General features: G+C 49.9%; 1 protein-coding gene and 1 long non-coding RNA gene across 3 annotated transcripts in view; both read left to right on the forward strand.

Annotated features, from left to right (window-relative positions):
- PHGDH (phosphoglycerate dehydrogenase) overlaps positions 1–17,116 on the forward strand; it is a 32,877-nt gene extending 15,761 nt beyond the window's left edge. The window contains exons 6-12 of one of the 2 annotated variants that reach the window (XM_004026445.4): positions 7,539–7,671; positions 8,200–8,348; positions 10,019–10,171; positions 13,287–13,419; positions 14,667–14,797; positions 15,707–15,944; positions 16,787–17,116. In XM_004026445.4, coding sequence (XP_004026494.1) covers positions 7,539–7,671; positions 8,200–8,348; positions 10,019–10,171; positions 13,287–13,419; positions 14,667–14,797; positions 15,707–15,944; positions 16,787–16,941 — 1,092 coding nt within the window. In that variant the 3' untranslated portion in view covers positions 16,942–17,116. The remainder of the gene's footprint in view (positions 1–7,538; positions 7,672–8,199; positions 8,349–10,018; positions 10,172–13,286; positions 13,420–14,666; positions 14,798–15,706; positions 15,945–16,786) is intronic. The other variant, XM_063696011.1, reaches the window with a different exon arrangement.
- On the forward strand, positions 4–3,308 carry LOC134756808 (uncharacterized). Its single transcript, XR_010130031.1, has 2 exons — positions 4–2,542; positions 2,849–3,308. It is a non-coding gene; the product is annotated as an uncharacterized lncRNA (long non-coding RNA).
- Positions 17,117–19,230: the final 2,114 nt, after the last annotated feature.

Genomic DNA, 19,230 nt, shown 5'->3' on the forward strand with positions numbered 1-19,230 from the left:
AGATGTTGCTGGAACCCTGTGATGTGGGACTTCCTGCAGCAATTTTGGGAAAGGCAGCATGTCTGGGCAGAAGCCAGAAGTTTTGTTCTAGGAGGGTCTGACCCTCTCTTGGAGCCCCCATCTAAATAAGTGTTAAAGCCAAGGAAGGAGAGAACACTGGCCTGCTGATCTGGACTCAAAAGCTGGAAATACTTGGTGGGGGTCCTTTAGCTCTCTGGTGAGTGAATAGCCCTGAGTCCCAGTGAACCAGGTGTTGATGGCTGTTTTGAGACCTTGGTTCTTGTCTTCTTAGTTTAAAAGAATTTAAACAAGAGACACGGTGCAGCATTGAGGAGTTTATTGCAAAGGAAAAAGAATATTTTGAAAGTTAAGTGCAGAGTAGACAGTACACCTTGAGAGAAGAGAGAATTCAGGGTGGGCTGCTCATAAGAATGAGGCAGTGTTAGCCGGGCGCGGTGGCTCATGCCTGTAATCCAGCACTTTGGGAGGCCGAGGCAGGCAGATCATGAGGTCAGGAGATCAAGACCATCCTGGATAACATGGTAAAACCCCATCTCTACTAAAAAAAAAAACAAAAACAAACAAAAAAAAACATTAGCCAGGCATGGTGGCGGGCGCCTGTAGTCCCAGCTACTTGGGAGGATGAAGCAGGAGAATGGCATGAACCCGGGAGGCGGAGCTTGCAGTGAGCCGAGATCATGCCACTGCACTCCAGCCTGGGCGACAGAGCGAGACTCTATCTTAAAAAACAAAAACAAAAACAAAAACGAATGAGGCAGTGTTGATTATTGCTGGAGAAACTCCCTTTATAGGAGTTTTACGTGATTATTCATAAGGAGGTGGGAAGAGCTGTTACTAGTAAGCATGTTTCGGGTGGTCCTCTGGGTGCACATGAGTAGTAGCTGTACATGCTTGTTCATTTGGCACATGTCTTATTAGCATCTTAAATCTCCACCCAGGAGTGTGTTTTTTACTATTATAATGAGCCAGGGGGTCAGTTTGAGGACAGGAAAAGTCAAAGTGCACAGGCTGTCTAGATGGGAAGTTCCCTACTGAAGATAGCTTTGCTTGAATGAGCTCAGTTAGAATATGAATGCCGAGGCTTATTGTGTTGACTATAGGATCACCAAGGTTGCTGCACTTCCTTGATTACCTATCCTGCCTCACTGGGAGGGTGCTTGTGTCCTGCCCATTCTTTCTTTCCTTCCTGCTTTTGTTGTGTCTGCTTTCCTGTGATAATTTAGAAAACAGGAACAAGTTTATGGCCTCACAGTAGAGCCTTACATCCATTGTCCATCTGTCCTTCCAGTTTCCCTCCATATTTCAGAAAAGATTTAAAAGTGCTTGTATGTACACTATGATATGATTGTAGAGCCTATGGTGGCTGGAAGACCTCACACCAGTCTCAGAAATCACACCTAACTCCTGTCTTCCCCCAGGTCTCTGCCTTTTCCTACTCTGGGAGCTCAGTAGGCTTCTGGCTACTCCCTTAGCCTGATTGCAACCCTCTGGTTGCCATCAGTAGCAGTGCCACCCACTTGGGCTAATTCAGGAGACCTTGCAAATGACAGAGGCAATTCAGCTAAGAGAGGGGATCTGCAGGGCTTCCCAGATAGGCCAAAGAGATGAACCCACTAAGGCTGCTATGGGACATCTCTCTGTTCACTTTCTGTTTTAGGGAATTACAGGGATTATGGGGTCAAACTGCAGCCAGGAAGTCTTTAAACATTAGGAAATTAGTTTTGACAACCAGATCATGTCAGATCTAGAAAAGTTTACATAGAGCTGCTATGGAACTCTCCGTTTTTCTACATCCCTCCTACCTTCTTAGAGTTAGAAGGGATCTTAATAGATTAACCCTTAATTTTACATTGACATCTAGAATTTGTAAGCTTATGCCTAAGGACTCATAGCAAATGGACAGTAGCCTAGAGCCTGGTGAGCATCCCATTGTACACATTGAATATTATCCTCTCCCTCCTGCCTCCACTCCCCATCTTATTTATTTAAGTCAGCCAGATATCTTTCCTAAGCCTCTGCACTGAGAAGGGCCAGGTGTATTCTTGATCCCTGGACTCCTGAGAGAGGCAGATGTAGCCCAGCAGGATCATTGATCATGTAAACAAACCACAGCCTTGCCCTCTGTGCAGGGATGGTGGGATGCCATAAGCCACAAAGAGCACTCCCTCCTCCATCCTCTTTTGTAAGGGATCAAGGGTCAAGGTTTAGTCCATGGAGAATTTTGATCTAAGGCAGAGGTCAGGAGTTAAGTAAAACTAAGAGCACTCATAGCCAAATGGGTGAGCATTTCATTGATGAAGCAGTAACTGGGAGACAGGCTCCAGACCAGTGGCCGTTCCAAGGCTCCTGCCCCCTTCCCCAGGGGGTCCTCTTCCCCATGACTCCCCTTCCCCAGGCCTTCCTTCTCCATGGCACCACTACACATCAATATTCCTGGCAATATTCTTCATCATGGAGACTTCGGCAGTGACTTCAACCAGATGAAAAGCCCCACCTCATTCCTGAATGATTGAGGTGCTAGGTAAGCTTGTCTGTCCATCTGGTACTGCCCAACTCTCTACCCTGGAATGCTTCCAAGAGGTGCATGGGTACCTGGGACCTTGAGCATCAGTGTCAGGAAATGGCTGACACCTCTCGGGCATGTGTTTGATTGAAAGAGATGTCTATGGCCTGCTCATTTCAGTGTTAATCTGTGCCTCAGAGCAGGTCACCCACTGAATGTTTTATTCCCATTCCCAGCATGGTGTGGAGGGTGCCAGTGCCTTCACTTTGCATTTCTTCTGTCCAGATGTCTCTGGAGGGTCATTCTTAACTGTCTTGCTTCCAGAACATGCTCTTTGTAAACCCCTGAAACATGGCTTGGATCATTCCGTCTCCCACCTCAGCCCCTCCGGAGCTGCCTGGACCTCATCATTCCGGAGAGTCTAAGTGGCCTCTTCTCGTGCTCAGCTGCTTACCTGGACCACGTCATTATCATACTTTTGAGTCTGGATGAATTTTGTCTTAGGGCGGAGAGCTCACCAGTTCTACTGGTCTTGGAGAACAAGATTTTCTAAAGGGAAAGGAAGATTCTTGAACATATTGTGAAAGAGATGTATAAGCATCCAGACAGGAAATGAGGATAAGTGTTTATTAAACACAAGTTATTTCATACTAGCCTCATTCTCTCTTTGGAAACCATTATTAAACTGGTAGAGTATGGAAATCCCTAGATGTCATCTACCCGGACTATTTAAAGTTATGTTTTAATCATGTAATAAAGGAATGCATTCTCATATAAATTAAAACTTGGACAAGGCTATACTTGATTACCATCTGAACCCTAGTCTCCTCACGGTAAACATCAGTTTAGCATGTCATCTGAGACTTTTCTATGCATTTGCACAGAATGCATACAGTTCCATGCCTGTGGATGGATTCTTTGGCTGCAAAGAATAGAATATTGTTCGTGATGTTAAGAAAAAAACATGTTTATCTCAAAACAACTAAATCTAGCATATTTTTAAACAGTTGTGTGGAATTTTATTGTGCAGATAAATTGCTTTTTATTTGGCCATTCTCTCAATGATGGGTATTTAGATTGTGTATAGATATGGACTTTGGTAAGACATCATTCATGATTCCCTCGGGGTTCGGATGGAGCCCCTTGAGCTTGGTGCTATTGAAGGGATTAGTGCTTGGTGCTGTTGTGGAATGGGCCACCTCAGTTTGGAGGGAGATAGTATGCGATAGTGCTCCACCTTGCCCACCATTCTCATCAACAGCCTGAACCATGTGTCATTTGTGGATGGCAGGAAGCAAGGAGAGGTAGTTAATACTGAAGGGTGCAGAATCAGGTCCGAAAAGACATATGAAGGCTAGAATGGTTGGGCACCCTCACAGGAAATTTAGCTAGAATACATTTCTGCACCCTACTTGTGGGTCCAAAAAGCAGCTAGACAAGTTTTAGATGTAGAAGCATTTGTCAAAAGCTTTTCTGGGGGAGCAGGGCTTTGGTTTACAAAAGAGCAGTGTGGTTATCAGTGGCATAGCTGATGGAAAAGGTAACCTGACATTTGGCAGCATTAAAAGAAGTATGGCTTCCGGAGCAAGGGAGGTGACATGCCTCACGCTGTGGCCTGACCAGCCTGCAGCCTGCCTGTGGTCTGAGTCATACAGGTCTTACGCTCTATACTGTTCTGTCTGCGAGAGACTTTTTCTCAATAGTGTTGCTGAATAAACAGGTCGTGACCTCAGAGACTCAGCTTATTCATGCTGGTGCGTTCCTTAGAATGTGTTAAGAGGCACAAACCAATCAAGAAGCAAGCCTTGTGCTTTATTATCAAGGTTTTCCTTGAGGGAACAGACAAGCATCTCTTAACAGTTTCTTTGTAGCCAGTGTTGTGATGAATCCAACTTTAGCCCAGAGGGATGGATGTTGAACCTGAGGCACCAGTTATCACCGATTTTTTCAGGTCCAGCTAATGTTTGCTGAGGTCTACTGTGTTGGTTCCTGTGCTCGAAATGGCTCTGCAGGGTCAGAATTGTTATCCCAGGTTTACAGATAAGGAAACTGAGGCCCAGGAAGGTTCTATGATATGCTGAAGATAATGCGACTATGAACTGGTGAATTCTGGCTCAGCCTTCCAGGCTGGTATTCTTTGCCCAGTACCACTTGACTTTAATTCATGATCCATTTTAGGTAAACAGTCCCTGTGCCATGCCAGTATGCTTAGCTATTCCAAGGACAGATACTCTCCAGGATGGGCAGCTCCTATCTCAGTGTGTTACCTGGAATGCTTACTGCCCAGAGCAGTGATTCTCAAACTCAAGAGCCTCGGGTTCTGGCAAGGTGCCTTAGGGACACAGGTGGGAGCAAGGAGGGGCTCAGGGAGACAGCAGGTGGTGGCACATTGAGCCTTTACCTCTGCAGCTTTGAATTGACCTATTTTTATATTTGGGTCTCTGTTTAAGATTTCATTGCCGTGGTAGGGAGAGTTCCAATGCTAAACTAAAAATTCAGCTGTGGGGCAGAGAGAGCACGTGACAGTGAGGGTTCTTCTTCAGAGCCTCTTTAACTGGGAGGCCTCCTTGCTCTCCTCTTTGCTCTGCTGAGCCAGCAAGGCCCTGCAGCCAGCATACCAGCCTCTCAGGGCTGTCTTCTGTGACCTCAGGCAGGTAGGAGCCACCAGCTGCCCTGGAGTCCTGCTTAGAAAGTGAAGCTTCCTCTGTTGCCTCAACATCAGGAGTCTGCCCTGGGGCTGGGATTGAGGTCAGGGAACCCCTTCATGTTTCTCCCCAAGGCTTCTCTCCGGGAGTAGTCTTTGAATGGTGGGTACCCAGAGGTGCTCCAATGTCTGTATATTAGGACATCTGACCCTTTCCAGGACACACCAGGACCCTGACAGGCACGTATGTCCTGGGCCTGTTGTCACCCTTTCCATCCCCTCAACGTTGTCTCCTAGTGTCGGAACCCCAACCCCCAGCTGAGTTCAGCTCTTCTCTGCCCTGGTTATCTCAAATGGAAAATGAGAACAGAGGTTTGCTCAGCCAGATTCCTTCCCTGCAGTCATCTACAGATAAATGAGATACTCTGTGAAAGAAGGAAGCTGAGTCAGTGCTTCGCTCACCCCTGAGGAAGATGCTCACCTGCTCCTCTCCCCAAACCCCTCCCTCCAGCCCCAGGCACCTGTCTGTGGAGGGGGCCAGGTTCAGCCCGCAAGGTCCTTCCTCCTGCCAGCCCCAGGTTGTTCTTGGCTCCTGAGCATGGGGTAGACGTCAGTCAGGCTGGACCTTGTGATCTCTATTGGTGTTCCCTTCCTCTCCCCACTCCATATGAGAAAAAAAAATACATCTGGATTAGAGATGAACAGGGCCATTGTTCTGGCCGGCCTCAGGGCCAGCAGACAAAGAAGACTTGTGACAACGATGGCAGGGATCCCGTCTCCTCCCCTGGACACTTTCTCCTCCCCACCAGAAATCAGTAGGTTACAGCCAAGGGGAGCAGCAGTGTCTGAAAAAGACCACCAGCGTCCTGAGCTGGAGGTTCTTATAGGGCGTGGGAGAGGCAGCATCTTTCCCCAAAACCTGCGTGATGGTTGGTGTGGGGCCACTTGGCTTTCCTTATTCCACAAGGCTAATGATGAAAAAAGGGATCCAGAGGCTTCACCTTAATCATAACCATTTTAGCTTCTGCCTTAGAATTACCGAATTTGAAGTCCTCTTTCCTATTATGTTCTTTTTTATTTTGTTTTATTTTTTTTTTCTGAGCCATCTTGTTCTGTCACCCAGGCTGGAGTGCAGTGGCACAATCTTGGCTCACTGCAGCCTCAATCTCCCAGGCCCAAGTGATCCTCCTGCCTCAGCCTTCTGGGTGGCACAGGTGCATGCCCCCAAACTTGGCTAATTTTTTAAATTTTTTGTAGAGGTGGGGTCTCACTATGTTTCTCCAGCTAGTCTCTGACTCCTGGGGTCAAATGATCCTCCTGCCTCAGCCTCCCAAAGTGCTGGGATTATAGGTGTGAGCCATGGCACCCATCTTTCCCATTATATTCTAAAGTATCTATACTGTATCCCTAATTTCAAAAGTAATTTATGAATAATGTAGTAGAAAACTTGAAAGCACAGGAAAGCAAAAAGGAGAAAAATAATTCTACTATCCAGAGACAACCGCTGTTAAAGTACTATGCTGTGTATTCTTTGTTTTTGTCTAATCCTGGGCTCACTCTTTACATTCTCTCTCGGAGTTAAGGGGGATTTCTCTTCAAATAATTCCCAGTGATTGAATGTGAGAGTGAGAGATGGCTGCAATCATCTGCCCAGCTCCTTTATTTAGGTTTGAGGACCCAGGTCCAGGGGAACTGACCTGTACCTTTCCACACAGTGGGCAGTGACTGGGGGAGGACACAGGTCAGGCTTCATGATTTAGAGGGCATGCAGTCTTGCTCCCACTCTGGGTCCTGCCTTGTACCCCTGTTGTCCTCCTCCTTCGCTTCTGCTCACTCTGTTTTAGTACCTGATGCACCTGTTTCCTGGACCGGACCCTCCAGCTGCAGCTGCCATTTCTCCTTCTCCCTTTCCTAGCTGTCCGCTCCCTACATGACTGCCCTCCCTCCCTCAGGACTCCCTGCTTTCTAAGGACTTCCAAGTTCCACCTTGTCCAGACCTATATGAGCTATTGTTGCATCTGTGTGTGATCACAGCATGCAGGCAGACGCACCTTCTTTTGAGCTCTGGCTGTGCCCCTCCTCATTGTGGAAGCCCTGCTTCCCTCAGCTCTCAAGCAGACAAGAACAGTCCCAGCATCATTGTGTGGTCATGAGAATTAATTAAGCTGATCATGGTACTTAGTATATGGTAAATAGTACTTAGTATGTGGAACATGGTACTTAGTGTATGGTAAATTAACTGGAGAATTAATTAAGCTGAGCATGGCAGTTAGTATATGGTAAATGCTCAAAAAATGTTTGCCATTCTTAATAATAACAATACTAATAATTAAGAATGACACTTCCTCCCTCTGTCTTGCTTCCAACCAGACTATAGGGTATGACCCCATCATTTCCCCAGAGATCTCGGCCTCCTTTGGTGTTCAGCAGCTGCCCGTGGAGGAGATCTGGCCTCTCTGTGATTTCATCACTGTGCACACTCCTCTCCTGCCCTCCACGACAGGTAGGTGTGTCCTTACATTGTGGATTGGACACAGAAGCCACAGACCAGTTAACAAATGGGCCCTCCATCTGGGCCTTCCCCAGACAGTGGTAACCAGCTGTGGGGAGAGGTCCACCTGGGTCCTGCAGAGGCTGGTGTTTTGTTAGACACCCCTACGTTGGATAGGGGAGGGTGAGCCAGCTAGAAGTGCTTGGGGTCTAGGTGAGCTGGGCACAGGGACAACCATTGACCCCCATGGATGCTTTCTGCAGCCCCTGCAGGGCTTTCTGATTCCCAGACCCACTTGAAACAGTAATATCTCAAGAATTTCTAAGATGTTTCTAAACTGAGTCTGGCCCAGATCCATAACAGGGACTCCTGCCCCAGAGCATCTGAGGAGGAAGAGATGAGAGCAAAGAGGCTGCCGTCCAGCAGGAGAGAGGCTCTGGGAAAGAGCTGGCTCAAGGAAAGGGAAGACCTCTGGAAGCCAGGGATGAGCGTGGGGATCCTGGTGCTGCCCCAGCAGGAAGATGCTTCGCTTTCTTCCAGGCTTGCTGAATGACAACACCTTTGCCCAGTGCAAGAAGGGGGTGCGTGTGGTGAACTGTGCCCGTGGAGGGATTGTGGACGAAGGCGCCCTGCTCCGGGCCCTGCAGTCTGGCCAGTGTGCCGGGGCTGCACTGGACGTGTTTACGGAAGTAAGTGCCTGGCAGCCTCAGTGTCAGGAAGACGGGAGAGATAGGGAGCAGAGAGGCCCATGGCAGGGAAAGCCTGGCATTTTACAGAAGGCCTCTAGCTTATTGTCTCTTTCATCCATGGTAAAAGGAGAAAACTGTGTTGCCAAAAACACACTTTTGTGGTTTGAGGAGTCCTTGCGGAGCCTGGTATGGAGGCAGCTATGTGGTTTTCTGCAAAACTCGGGCTTTAAAGGTGACCCCGTTCCTGGTTCCAGGCTTCTCAGACTGCTAACATATTGACAAAGATAGAGCCACAAATCAGTTCTGAAGTTGAGGGTCTGGAGCAGGAAGAGAGGGGGCTTTAGTGTATAGTTGAGGGACCCTGATGGAAATGCAGTCCCATTGCCAAGAAAATGTCCTTTTCAGTGTCCATGGGCATTCCTTTTCCCTTCTTCTCTTGCTGGGTGGACAGAAGTCCGAGGATACTGGCAGTATTCCCTCAGGGTCCTCGGGATGGGCTGCTTTCCCAGCTGGAGCAGAGGCTCAGCCTCACACCAGATCCAGTAGGGAAGAGTGCATTTGCACTCGAATCCTTTTGGCTCCTCTCCTGAAAGATCCTGTCCCCAACATTGGAGCTTCCCCTGGTGAGGAAGGGGAAAGGACATGGACTTTGGATTAGGTAGTTGTGGTTCCCAGGTTACTAGCTGTGTGTCCTTGGAAGGTCACTGGCCCTCTCTGAGCCCCTGTAGCACTCACTGTGTACTCCCAGCCCAGGGCACACAGTGCCTTTTGGTTTGTAACCTTGGTCATCTTTCTCAACTCTTAGATCATAAGCTCCCTGAAGGCAGGGCAAGCCTTGTCCATCTTTGTATCACCATCCTCCCTAACACAGCACCTTCTCCTGCTCTCTTCAGCATCCTTGTACCACTTGCTGGTGGTACTTACATGGTTACATGTGGCCGGGACTCATAGGGTTACATGGTTACATGTGGCCAGGACTCACAGGGTTAAATGATCAAAATTCAATGGGACCAACAGAGCCCTGAGGAGAATGGCCAGAAGATGCCTAAATAACATTCCCAAGGGCAATCTTCTCAGTGAGCAGAAGGGTGGAAAAGACACTGGAGGGTGGGGTGGAGGTGCCACAGATGGGCAACCTGTCCTGATGAGAGCCAAGATGCAGTTACCTGTGTGGAGTGTCTTGGAAGAGCAGGACACTGTGCTAAAAGTCCAGCAAGGCACATCGACAGCAAGTGCTGCATGGATGCAGGGGGGTGAGTTTCGGGGAAAAGCCCAGTAACAACAACAACAGTAGCTCCCATTGGTCGAGAGCCTCCCATGTTAAAGGTGCATAATCCCCACAGTAATGTTATGAGGGAGATAGGATCAACCCATTTCACAGATAAAGAAACTGAGGCTTAGATCAAGGTTCACCCCCAAGGCACCTAGGTGGTTAAGTGGTGAAGGTGAGATTTGAATCTGGTTCACACTTTGTGCTGTGTCCACTCTGCTGAGATGGAACATTCATGTGGAAGCCCATTATTGAGTCCAGTGACCACCCTGACAAAATAGAAGTGGAAGGCACCAGAACTCCTGACTGCCTTCCCTCCAACTTTCCTGTTGCCTGGGGTGGCCCAAGAGGGTGTGACCAGTCCATGGCAGCCAACTTAGAGGTATCTCTTTCTGGGCAGGAGCCGCCACGGGACCGGGCCTTGGTGGACCATGAGAATGTCATCACCTGTCCCCACCTGGGTGCCAGCACCAAGGAGGCTCAGAGCCGCTGTGGGGAGGAAATTGCTGTTCAGTTCGTGGACATGGTGAAGGGGAAATCTCTCACGGGGGTTGTAAGTATCACCACCTGGGGCTGGGGGCCAAGAGTCAGAGGGAGGAGAGGAAGGAAGTCATCTTGTAGGGGCTGGTGGCAGCGTGGGTGAATAGATTCAGCCCTGGGAGCTGAAGACAAGGGAAATCTGCTTGAGTCAGCACTCTCCGGAGCAGGTGGGCGGGAGCCTCCCATCTCAAGCCTTGATAGCAGAGGCCTTGGCAGCAGAGAGCCCGGCTCAGGCCTGTTATATCATAGTTTTGCTGCAGAGATTGTGGCCCTTCCCAGGCCCAGCCTCTAGAGAAAGGCTCCTTTGTTCTCCACATGCCATGGGAGTGAAGGAGTGCTGCTTGGGTGCCAGCTGGACGCAGCAGGTGGGGATGTGGTTGGGGACGGCCATGTAGAAATTTCCACCCTGTAAGCTCCCCAGACCCTGCCTTGACAGCCTGCCCTACCTACTCCCAAATGAGCCCTCTGTGCTGGCTGACCCCCTTGCTTTCCCCAAATCATGGCATAAGACCCCCACTTCTTGTCTTTGCTTCCATCAAGCCCTTCCTGGCATGTGCGTCTCCTACGAGCTTAACCTGACTTAACACTTCAAGTCCTGTCTCATTCATTCAGTCTGTGGATATTCCTTAAGTTTCACTGGGTAGCAGACATTGTCATAGCTCTTGGGAGACACAGGTGCATGAGGGAGGCATAGCTCTCCTTCCAGGGGCTTGCTGCCTCCTTATGAAGTCTTGCTTGGCCTTTCCAGCCCCTTCTCAATTCTGAGAACCACGTTCTTTCTTGTTATTAAGGTTCAGTTCCATGGGATGTTTTTTTTTTTTCCCTAATCTTTCTACTTAACCTAAATTCTGAGTTCCCTGAGGACAAAAAAACATGACTTAAGCCTCTCTGCAGCTGGTGTGGGTGGGCCCAGGCCATGGAGTCAAAGGGTCAGGAAAATGGGCTGGGTGTTCTTGGTTGTCCTGGCTGACCCTCAGCTGGGTGATTTTCGCTGGTGAGGACAGCACTGTGGCAGGAGAGACGGGGATTTTGGTTCTGCCCTCCCACCTCTGGATTGAGAGCCCAGCCCTCCAGGCCTCTCTGCCCCCTCCATCCTGAGGAAAGAAGGGTGCCTCCTGCTGCCCAGCAGCCCCACACAGTCCATGGAAGTCAGCAGGGCTATGACCAGCAGCATGCGAGGAGGTCAGCAGAGACTCTGACCTGTCTGCATCCTCTGTCCTCTATGCTGTGTGGGCTCCTCAGGGCAGAGCACACTTCACTCATCTTGCACTTGGTGGGCCTCTGAGCAGGTTCATTCCTCCCAGGAGATGCTGCTCGTTTCCCAGGCTGAGGTTTGAGCTCATCATCATTGCCAGCCAATCTGGGCTTCAGGGTTTTACCCTTTCAGCCTTCTCAGAAAGCAGCTGTCTGCCTTCCCCATCGCAGCCTTGCAATTTATTGCCATTACCATTAGGTAGCAGTGACATTCCATAGCTTTTCCTGAAAAGGACTCAATATAAGCTCTTGCAGAGGGAGGGGGTGGGGGAGGGAGGGGGACCTTGCAGAGAGAGGGGGAGGAGGGGGTGAGAGGTGTATGGGCTCTGCCCTGCTGGGTGTATCTGCTGCAGGACACAGAGTTCCATCAAATGGACCACACAATGTCCCCATCTTAGGAGGTGAAACCTCTTGGTCAAAATAACTACCCTTGGCAAATTGAACTGTTCACCCACATCAGCAAATAGTCTTGGAGTAGCCATTTGGAAAAAGAAACATTTTTTGTCACATAAGAAATATATTTTCCTAATTCTTTCCTGCATTTTCCCCAGTGCAATTCTGTTCTAACCTCAGACACAGAATAACATTAGGGTCAGGTTGGTGTCCCAAAGTGCCTGACTCCTCCCTGGAATTCTCCCACCTGTCCACCAGGGAAGACTGAGAATCCTCCTTTTACTTTGGGAGCCCTGTGATGGACACCTCCCCGGGCTTGGGCTCTGCAGGCCCACACAGAGGACAGAGAGATGTGCCAAGGTGCCTGCCTTATGGGCCCTCTTAGTTGGACTTTCCTCTGCTGCTGCAGGCCCTCAGCCCCGGCAGTGGCAGCATGGTGCTCCAGATCTCCTCCCAGCAGCTAACTGCTCCACCCCACCACCCTTCTTGTCTGTGACTCCTTGGAGAGGATCCAGGAGCCCTGCAGCAGGAAGCCTGCAGACCTGTCGCCTCCCACACTGGAGAGGCTCCCGTGAAGCCCGGCCTCAGCAGTCATTTCCAATACCATGATTCTTTCTCTGTTTAAAAAAAAAAAAAATTCTTCCAATGATATCTTTACGAAAAGAGAAAGAGAAGCATCTTTGTTTCCTTCTAATTACATCTTGTAGCTGCCTGTTTGATTTGCATCTTTCTGAGATGGTTGACTTTACAAGTTATCTCAATAAAAGTGGCCACATGCCTAACTCAGAACCAGAACATTTTGAACCACAAAATGGAATTGAAATTTTGGCCCAGAACAAGCTGGTTCTGTTATCAGGCCCCTGGGTGGGGCAGGGGGCAGCCAGCCAGGTCCTAGACATAACTTTTGGGGGATATGGGGCTTGTGTCTCCTCAGTGTCACAACATGCCTCACAGTGGACTTCGCATGCGTTGATATTTGAAGCATGATCATCAAAACTTTGTGATAATTGATCGTAGTGTTTAGTAACAATGTAAACACTTAAAAAAATTCAAGATAGAAAATAAAAATGAAGGCAAGTTGGGACTGCCAGAGAAGACCCGTCGCTCCTCGTCCAAGTTATCTGCGACTCCCATATGTTTTGTGTCAAAGACTCACCTTTATTGTGCTGTCCAATCCCTTCCCCAGTGCAGAAACAAGTCTCCCATGGAGGGGGCTGGGGCAGACACAGTTTGCTGAAAGGAACAATTTTGAGTGGTTGTGGCATTCTGTGTCCATTTCTGGCTCCACAGCTTTCTTCATTTGTAGGAACAAGTCCTTGTCCTGTTGTTAGTGGCTGATGGAAGTTGTCACCCACCAGGCACCAAGGCAGGAGTGACCCTATACTGTCTTTCTTGTGGAGCCGGGTCTTGGCAGCCAGATCTTGATTCAGGATCTGCCATGCCTCTTCCTGACCACAGCCCCGCTCCTCCATCCTCTGCAGGTGAATGCCCAGGCCCTTACCAGTGCCTTCTCTCCACACACCAAGCCTTGGATTGGTCTGGCAGAAGCTCTGGGGACACTGATGCGAGCCTGGGCTGGGTCCCCCAAAGGGACCATCCAGGTGATAACACAGGGTGAGCTGGGGACCTTGCAGAGGGAGGGGGAGGAGGGGATGAGGGAGTGTGGGATCTGCCCTGCTGGGTGTACTTGCTACAGGACACAGGGTTAGTGAGAGGCAGTGGGGGTGCCTTGGACCCTGCCCTGAGTATAGCTCCCTTACTACTGGTGGGAGGGTGGTAAAGGGAGGGGTTAAACAAAGTCGTTGGAAAGATGTACTGAATATTCATAAATCATGTTTATGTAGCATTTTTAAGACCTAGATATTTTGGGCGCAAGAGAAACCTCTACGAGAGAGAGAGTTTCATGCGAGAGGTCGTAGGATGGCTGGAGGGAGGCCCTAATTAAGCAACAGGATGCTGGATTCTGGTTTTTGGCCCTGTCTCTTCCCTGCTGTGTGACTCTCCCTTCTGAGGCTTGGATTCTTCACTTGTAAAGTGAGAGTTAGGGGCAGATAAGCCAGGAGGCGGTGAGGACACTTTGTGCTCTGTAACTTGCTAAGGTGGTACCTTGGGCCGTCTGACAGCCCTCGAGAGTGTTTGCTCAGCCGTGGAGTGGGAATGAGAACAGTGCCCTCTGACCACCCCTCGGGCTGCTGAGTGGGCTGTGGCCATATTTGCAGTGGATCCAGTACTGTGCGGATGTGGTTGAGTGACCAAGGAGGGCTCCAGTTTCCTTAACCCTGTAGAGGTGTATCTTTCCCCATGGACTCTTGGGTGTCTCACAGTTGGGCAGAGATTGCAGGGTGAGGGCAGCTAAACCCCAGGCATTGACAATACCAGGGAAAAGCAGAGCCAGGGGGTCCCACTGGCCTGGGTGTCCAAGCGCCGAAGGAAACAAGGCAGGGAGCTGGGCAGCAGTTGCTTCGGTTACTTCTTTCTGCTTTGATTTCCTGAGGTTGGCAAGGCTCTGAGTGTCAGGAAGGGGTAAGAGTAGGGAATTTTCCAGTATCCCCTGGGAGAATAATAGGTAGGCCAGGATGGCCAAGCCAGGTGCAGGGTTGGGGAGCAGAGTGGAGTTGAGCTGAGTTTTGGAGAGGAGTTTCTCAGGGTGGTTAAAGCATCCTGGGTTTCCTGGCTTGGGCCCAGATTATGCCTCTTCTGAGCCCACTGAAGGGCGAGTGGACCTGCCTGGGGCAGGCTGCCCTTGGGGTCCCCAGGGCAGCGAGGAGCCCATAGTCCAGAGCTAGGTGCCAGTGGCTTCCTGCCCCCTCCTGTGGTGCTCAACAAAAAGTGACCTCATGGTAGCTTCTCTCTGTCCCCAGGAACATCCCTGAAGAATGCTGGGAACTGCCTAAGCCCCGCAGTCATTGTCGGCCTCCTGAAAGAGGCTTCCAAGCAGGCGGATGTGAACTTGGTGAACGCTAAGCTGCTGGTGAAAGAGGCTGGCCTCAATGTGCGCCCCTCTCCCCCACGCTGCCTCCCCATCCCTGTCAGCACTAGTCTTCTCCCCCACATTTCCAGAGCCCATTCGCTGAGCGGAGGCCTAGGTCCCAGCCTTGCATCGGCCTGTCTACCTGTGAGGGGTAGCTGCAGTTTCTTCATCTGCAAAATGAAGATACTGCCTGGCCCCGAGTGTTGTTAATGGCACTGCTTTGTGTACGAGTGCTGTGGGAATGGAGGCAGTAGCAGTGTCCCCATTTCACAGCCAAAGAAAATGACGAGCCAGTGTGTTTGACTCTGCCCGACATGGCTGCCAGGCCATGTTTGACTCTGCCTAACTCCCCTCAGGGCTCCTCATGCCGTAGCACCCGGGTTCTTGATTCACTTGCAAGCTCTAGGAGCCCTGCTGCCTCGCATGGCTTCCCATTGGCGCCTTCCCCTCTGGTTCCCTGTTTAGATCAAAGTCTGTTTCAAAGCCTGTTGCTCAGCCAGTGGGAGCTGGCAGAAGGGATAGGCAGTAGAGCTGCCATGTCCTCACCCCTCTGCTCCCCTCCACTCCTGCATGCCAGTCATGCCACTGATGCCGTGCAGGAGGCTGTGTCAGAGCAGGAGGGGCCAGAATGGAGTCTCCTCACAGCCCTGCCTCCCTGCTTTTCTTTCCTCCCTGTTTTCCTCCAAGCCTTCGCCTGTGCCTGGCAGATCTCTTTGCCCTCCCTTTAAGGAGATCATTGGCTGTTCCAGGAAGCTGATGCCAAAGGGCACCCAGCTTGGCCCATTTGCCCTCTCCCTTCTGGTCCTGAATTACTGAGCACATTATCCAGGCTGGAGCCCTACATCCTACCAATGGGTGATTTGGCCAAGAGAGGAGGGTGGACATGGTGCAGCCAGGAGGTGTAACAGTCGCCTTGCCTTCTCCACACAGGTCACCACCTCCCACAGCCCTGCTGCACCAGGGGAGCAAGGCTTCGGGGAATGCCTCCTGGCCGTGGCCCTGGCAGGCGCCCCTTACCAGGCTGTGGGCTTGGTCCAAGGCACTACACCTGTACTGCAGGGGCTCAATGGAGCTGTCTTCAGGCCAGAAGTGCCTCTCCGCAGGGACCTGCCCCTGCTCCTATTCCGGACTCAGACCTCTGACCCTGCAATGCTGCCTACCATGATTGGTGAGGAGGGCCCTGTAGGGCTGGCTGGTGTCCTTGAGGCTGGGGTGGGGTCTGCCCTGGAATTGAACTCTACCCACCTTCCTTTAGCCCCTCTTCATGTCCCAGGGTGTCTCTGGATCTGCACCATACAGAGGGTCTGTGATGCCAGTTTTCAGAACCTTCAGGGAGTGGATACTCAGTTCAAAGAGGGAAAGTGCCTTATCCAGGGTCACAGAGCAGCATGGCAGGGGTGGGGCCATAGCCTCTATTCCTGCCCAGCTGTGCATCCTCAGCTCGCCATGTTAGGTACACTGGACCGGCTTGTGGAGCCATAGCCCAGGAGCTCAGGGACATTGAGTGCAGGTTTCTTACTCCTGCCTGCTGGCCCTGTGGCTGTCCCTGGTGGCCAGCCCAGCTGCAGCAAAACCTACAAAGCCTCCAACCATGGTAGGCATCTTGGACCTGCCCCAGTCAGCTGGGGCTTGGGCTGCCAGGGGTTTTGGCACACGTCCATGTTTGGCGGAGGGTGTGCCTTCAAACCCTGAAGGGCCTAATTTCACCATTCTTTCTGGCTGCCCAAGGGAACTTTCCTGCTTTTCTCCCTTGCTGTTGGCTGGATAAAACTGGCAATCAGAAAGTCAAGAGCTACAGCTGATGGTCACGGTGTTCCCAGAGAGTCGGGAATATCCATGGAAGCTGAGCAGATGCCCCGTTGCTCTCCCATCTCAGCTCTTTGATTCTGAGACCATCGTCCGCTCATTGCACCTTTGATCACAAAAGCTTTGAATTTCTGACTGTGCTCCCAATCCCTCGCTCCTTTTTCCCCATCCCTTGTGCCAACCAGGAGTTTCTTCTATTTCCAGGCCTCCTGGCAGAGGCAGGCGTGCGGCTGCTGTCCTACCAGACTTCACTGGTGTCAGATGGGGAGACCTGGCACGTCATGGGCATCTCCTCCTTGCTGCCCAGCCTGGAAGCGTGGAAGCAGCATGTGACTGAAGCCTTCCAGTTCCACTTCTAACCTTGGAGCTCACTGGTCCCCGCCTCTGGGGCTTTTCTGAAGAAACCTACCCACTGTGATCAATAGGGAGAGAAAATCCACATTCTTGGGCTGAACGCGGACCTCTGACACTGCTTACACTGCACTCTGACCCTGTAGTACAGCAATAGCCGTCTAATAAAGAGCCTACCCCCAACTCCTTCTGCACTTTTGTGTGGTCTTTATCCTAAAGCGCCACCAGAGGGCGTCCAAAGGCAGACGTAGGGTTTGGTTTAGACTGCGGGAGCGGAGCGGGTGTGGGGGAAGATGGGGATGAGCAAATGGCTTGGTTGAGTTCTTTGAAGATGATCCCTCTCTTGTCTGTCGAAGGTTACTCAGAGGCACTTTTACAGGAGCAAAGCTCAATGTATTTCACAGTGCTACGGTATTTCAGACCCCTTCCATCTGGGAATATACATGCACGTTAATAAGTAAGATTCAACACACAAGCCCAGCATTCTGTACCAGGCACTGGGCTAGGTACTTTACTTTAAGAGGAGAATTCAAACCTGACCCTTTTTCCATAGAAGTGTGGTGGGAGGGACAGAGCATGCAGAGGTCACTGGAAGCAGTGAGTGATGCTACAACAGAGGTGTATAGGAAATTCTCTAGAGTCCAAAGGAGGAAGTAATTTGAGCTGAGGATATTGTTGTCTCAGGAGATGTTTAGAAGGATTTCATAAGGGAAAGAAAGTGTAAAATTATGGGGGTATGAGACTATTTGGCAAGTTCACAAAGCAAGGTCAGTGTGGGTTGGTGAACATGTCACTTTTTTTTGAAAGATGATTTTCATGCAAAATACAGCTGAATGGCACTCTACCCAAAAGATTCACTTCAGGGAATTTTTTTCCCCATTCATAAGGGATGATCCATTCTTACTCTGTGCCCAATAGTGTCTGTTTCTGAGATTCCTGGCCTGGCTAAGAAGGCTTGACACAGGGCAGCTGCTTGGCACTGGCAGGGGCGAGTCCAGCACTCTGGCTTCCTTAGTTTTGTGATGGAGCTAAGCATCAATAAGAACTCCAGCAGTATGGGCTGTGTTAGTGTCTGCAGTGAACTCAGAGGGGTTGGCCTTGCTGTAGCTCACCTTGAAGGGAATGGGCCTGGTTGTGAATGTCACGGTCAACTCTGGACAGCTGTCTGACTGGGAACTCAGTGTTTAATTATCCTAGGCCTTTGTTTCCTCATCTGTGGGAGGGCTAATGGTGCCTCTCACAGAACTGCAGTGAGAATTTACTGGATTAAACAGTGACTTATGGGAAGTGCCAGGAGCAGTTGGTGAATGTTGGTTTCTTCATCCTGTGTTAGTCTGAGAGCAGACAGGCAGGTCTCAATTCTTTACATAGAACCAACCCCATGAACCAAATACTTCTCAACATGACCTCATTGCAATTATGTTCAGCCAGATCTAGACACTGGGTGTCCTGACATCAGACAACCCATTCTCTCCAACTGGAAAAACACCTGTGCCTCACATGGCATCCACTGAGGTCACTTGAGTGCACTGATGGATAGAAAAACAGGCTGAAATTTATGAAGTTAAAAATTCAGTTAAAAATTGAGCTCAATGTTTAGCCTCTCAGCCTCCTTCCTCATAAGCCCCTAAACAAATCATGTTCTGTGCACTAAGGTCTTCGGAACAGTACTAGAAACGCAGATTACTTGAGCATCTCAAAATATCTTCCTAGACTGGGTCATGAAAGAGGGCATGGGACGATCTCATCGTATCACGTGTCCCATGGCTGTCCACATGACCTCTCCCAAACGTAAAGGGCAGGATTCGTTGTAAAATTCAGCTGGTTTCTTTAGGAAACTCTGTAATATTTTTCATAATAGCTGCATCAATTTACATTCCCATCAACAGTCTAGAAAGTTTTTCCTTTTCTCCACATCTTTACCAACACTTGCTATCTCTTGTCTTTCTGGTAATAGCCATGTTAACAGGTGTGAGGTGGTATCTCACCGTGGTTTTGATTTGCATTTCCCTGATGACTAAGTAAATAGGCCAGACACAAAAAGAAAATTATTGCACGTACTGATTTATATGTGGAATTCCCTCCCCCCAAAAAGAGGTTAAATATATTGACATAGGGACTAGAAAAGTAGTTGAGGGGGGTGTCTAGGGAGCTACAGGTCAAAGAATGTAAAGTAGAAACTACATAGGGTGAGTAAGTCAAAAGATCTAATGTACAACATGAGGACTATAGTTAATAACAGTGTATTGTACTGAGGATTTTTCCTAAATTAGTAGATTGCAGCTGCTCTTGCCATG

This window comes from Gorilla gorilla, chromosome 1 (assembly GCF_029281585.2).
Source record: "Gorilla gorilla gorilla isolate KB3781 chromosome 1, NHGRI_mGorGor1-v2.1_pri, whole genome shotgun sequence".
Taxonomy (NCBI): domain Eukaryota; kingdom Metazoa; phylum Chordata; class Mammalia; order Primates; family Hominidae; genus Gorilla; species Gorilla gorilla.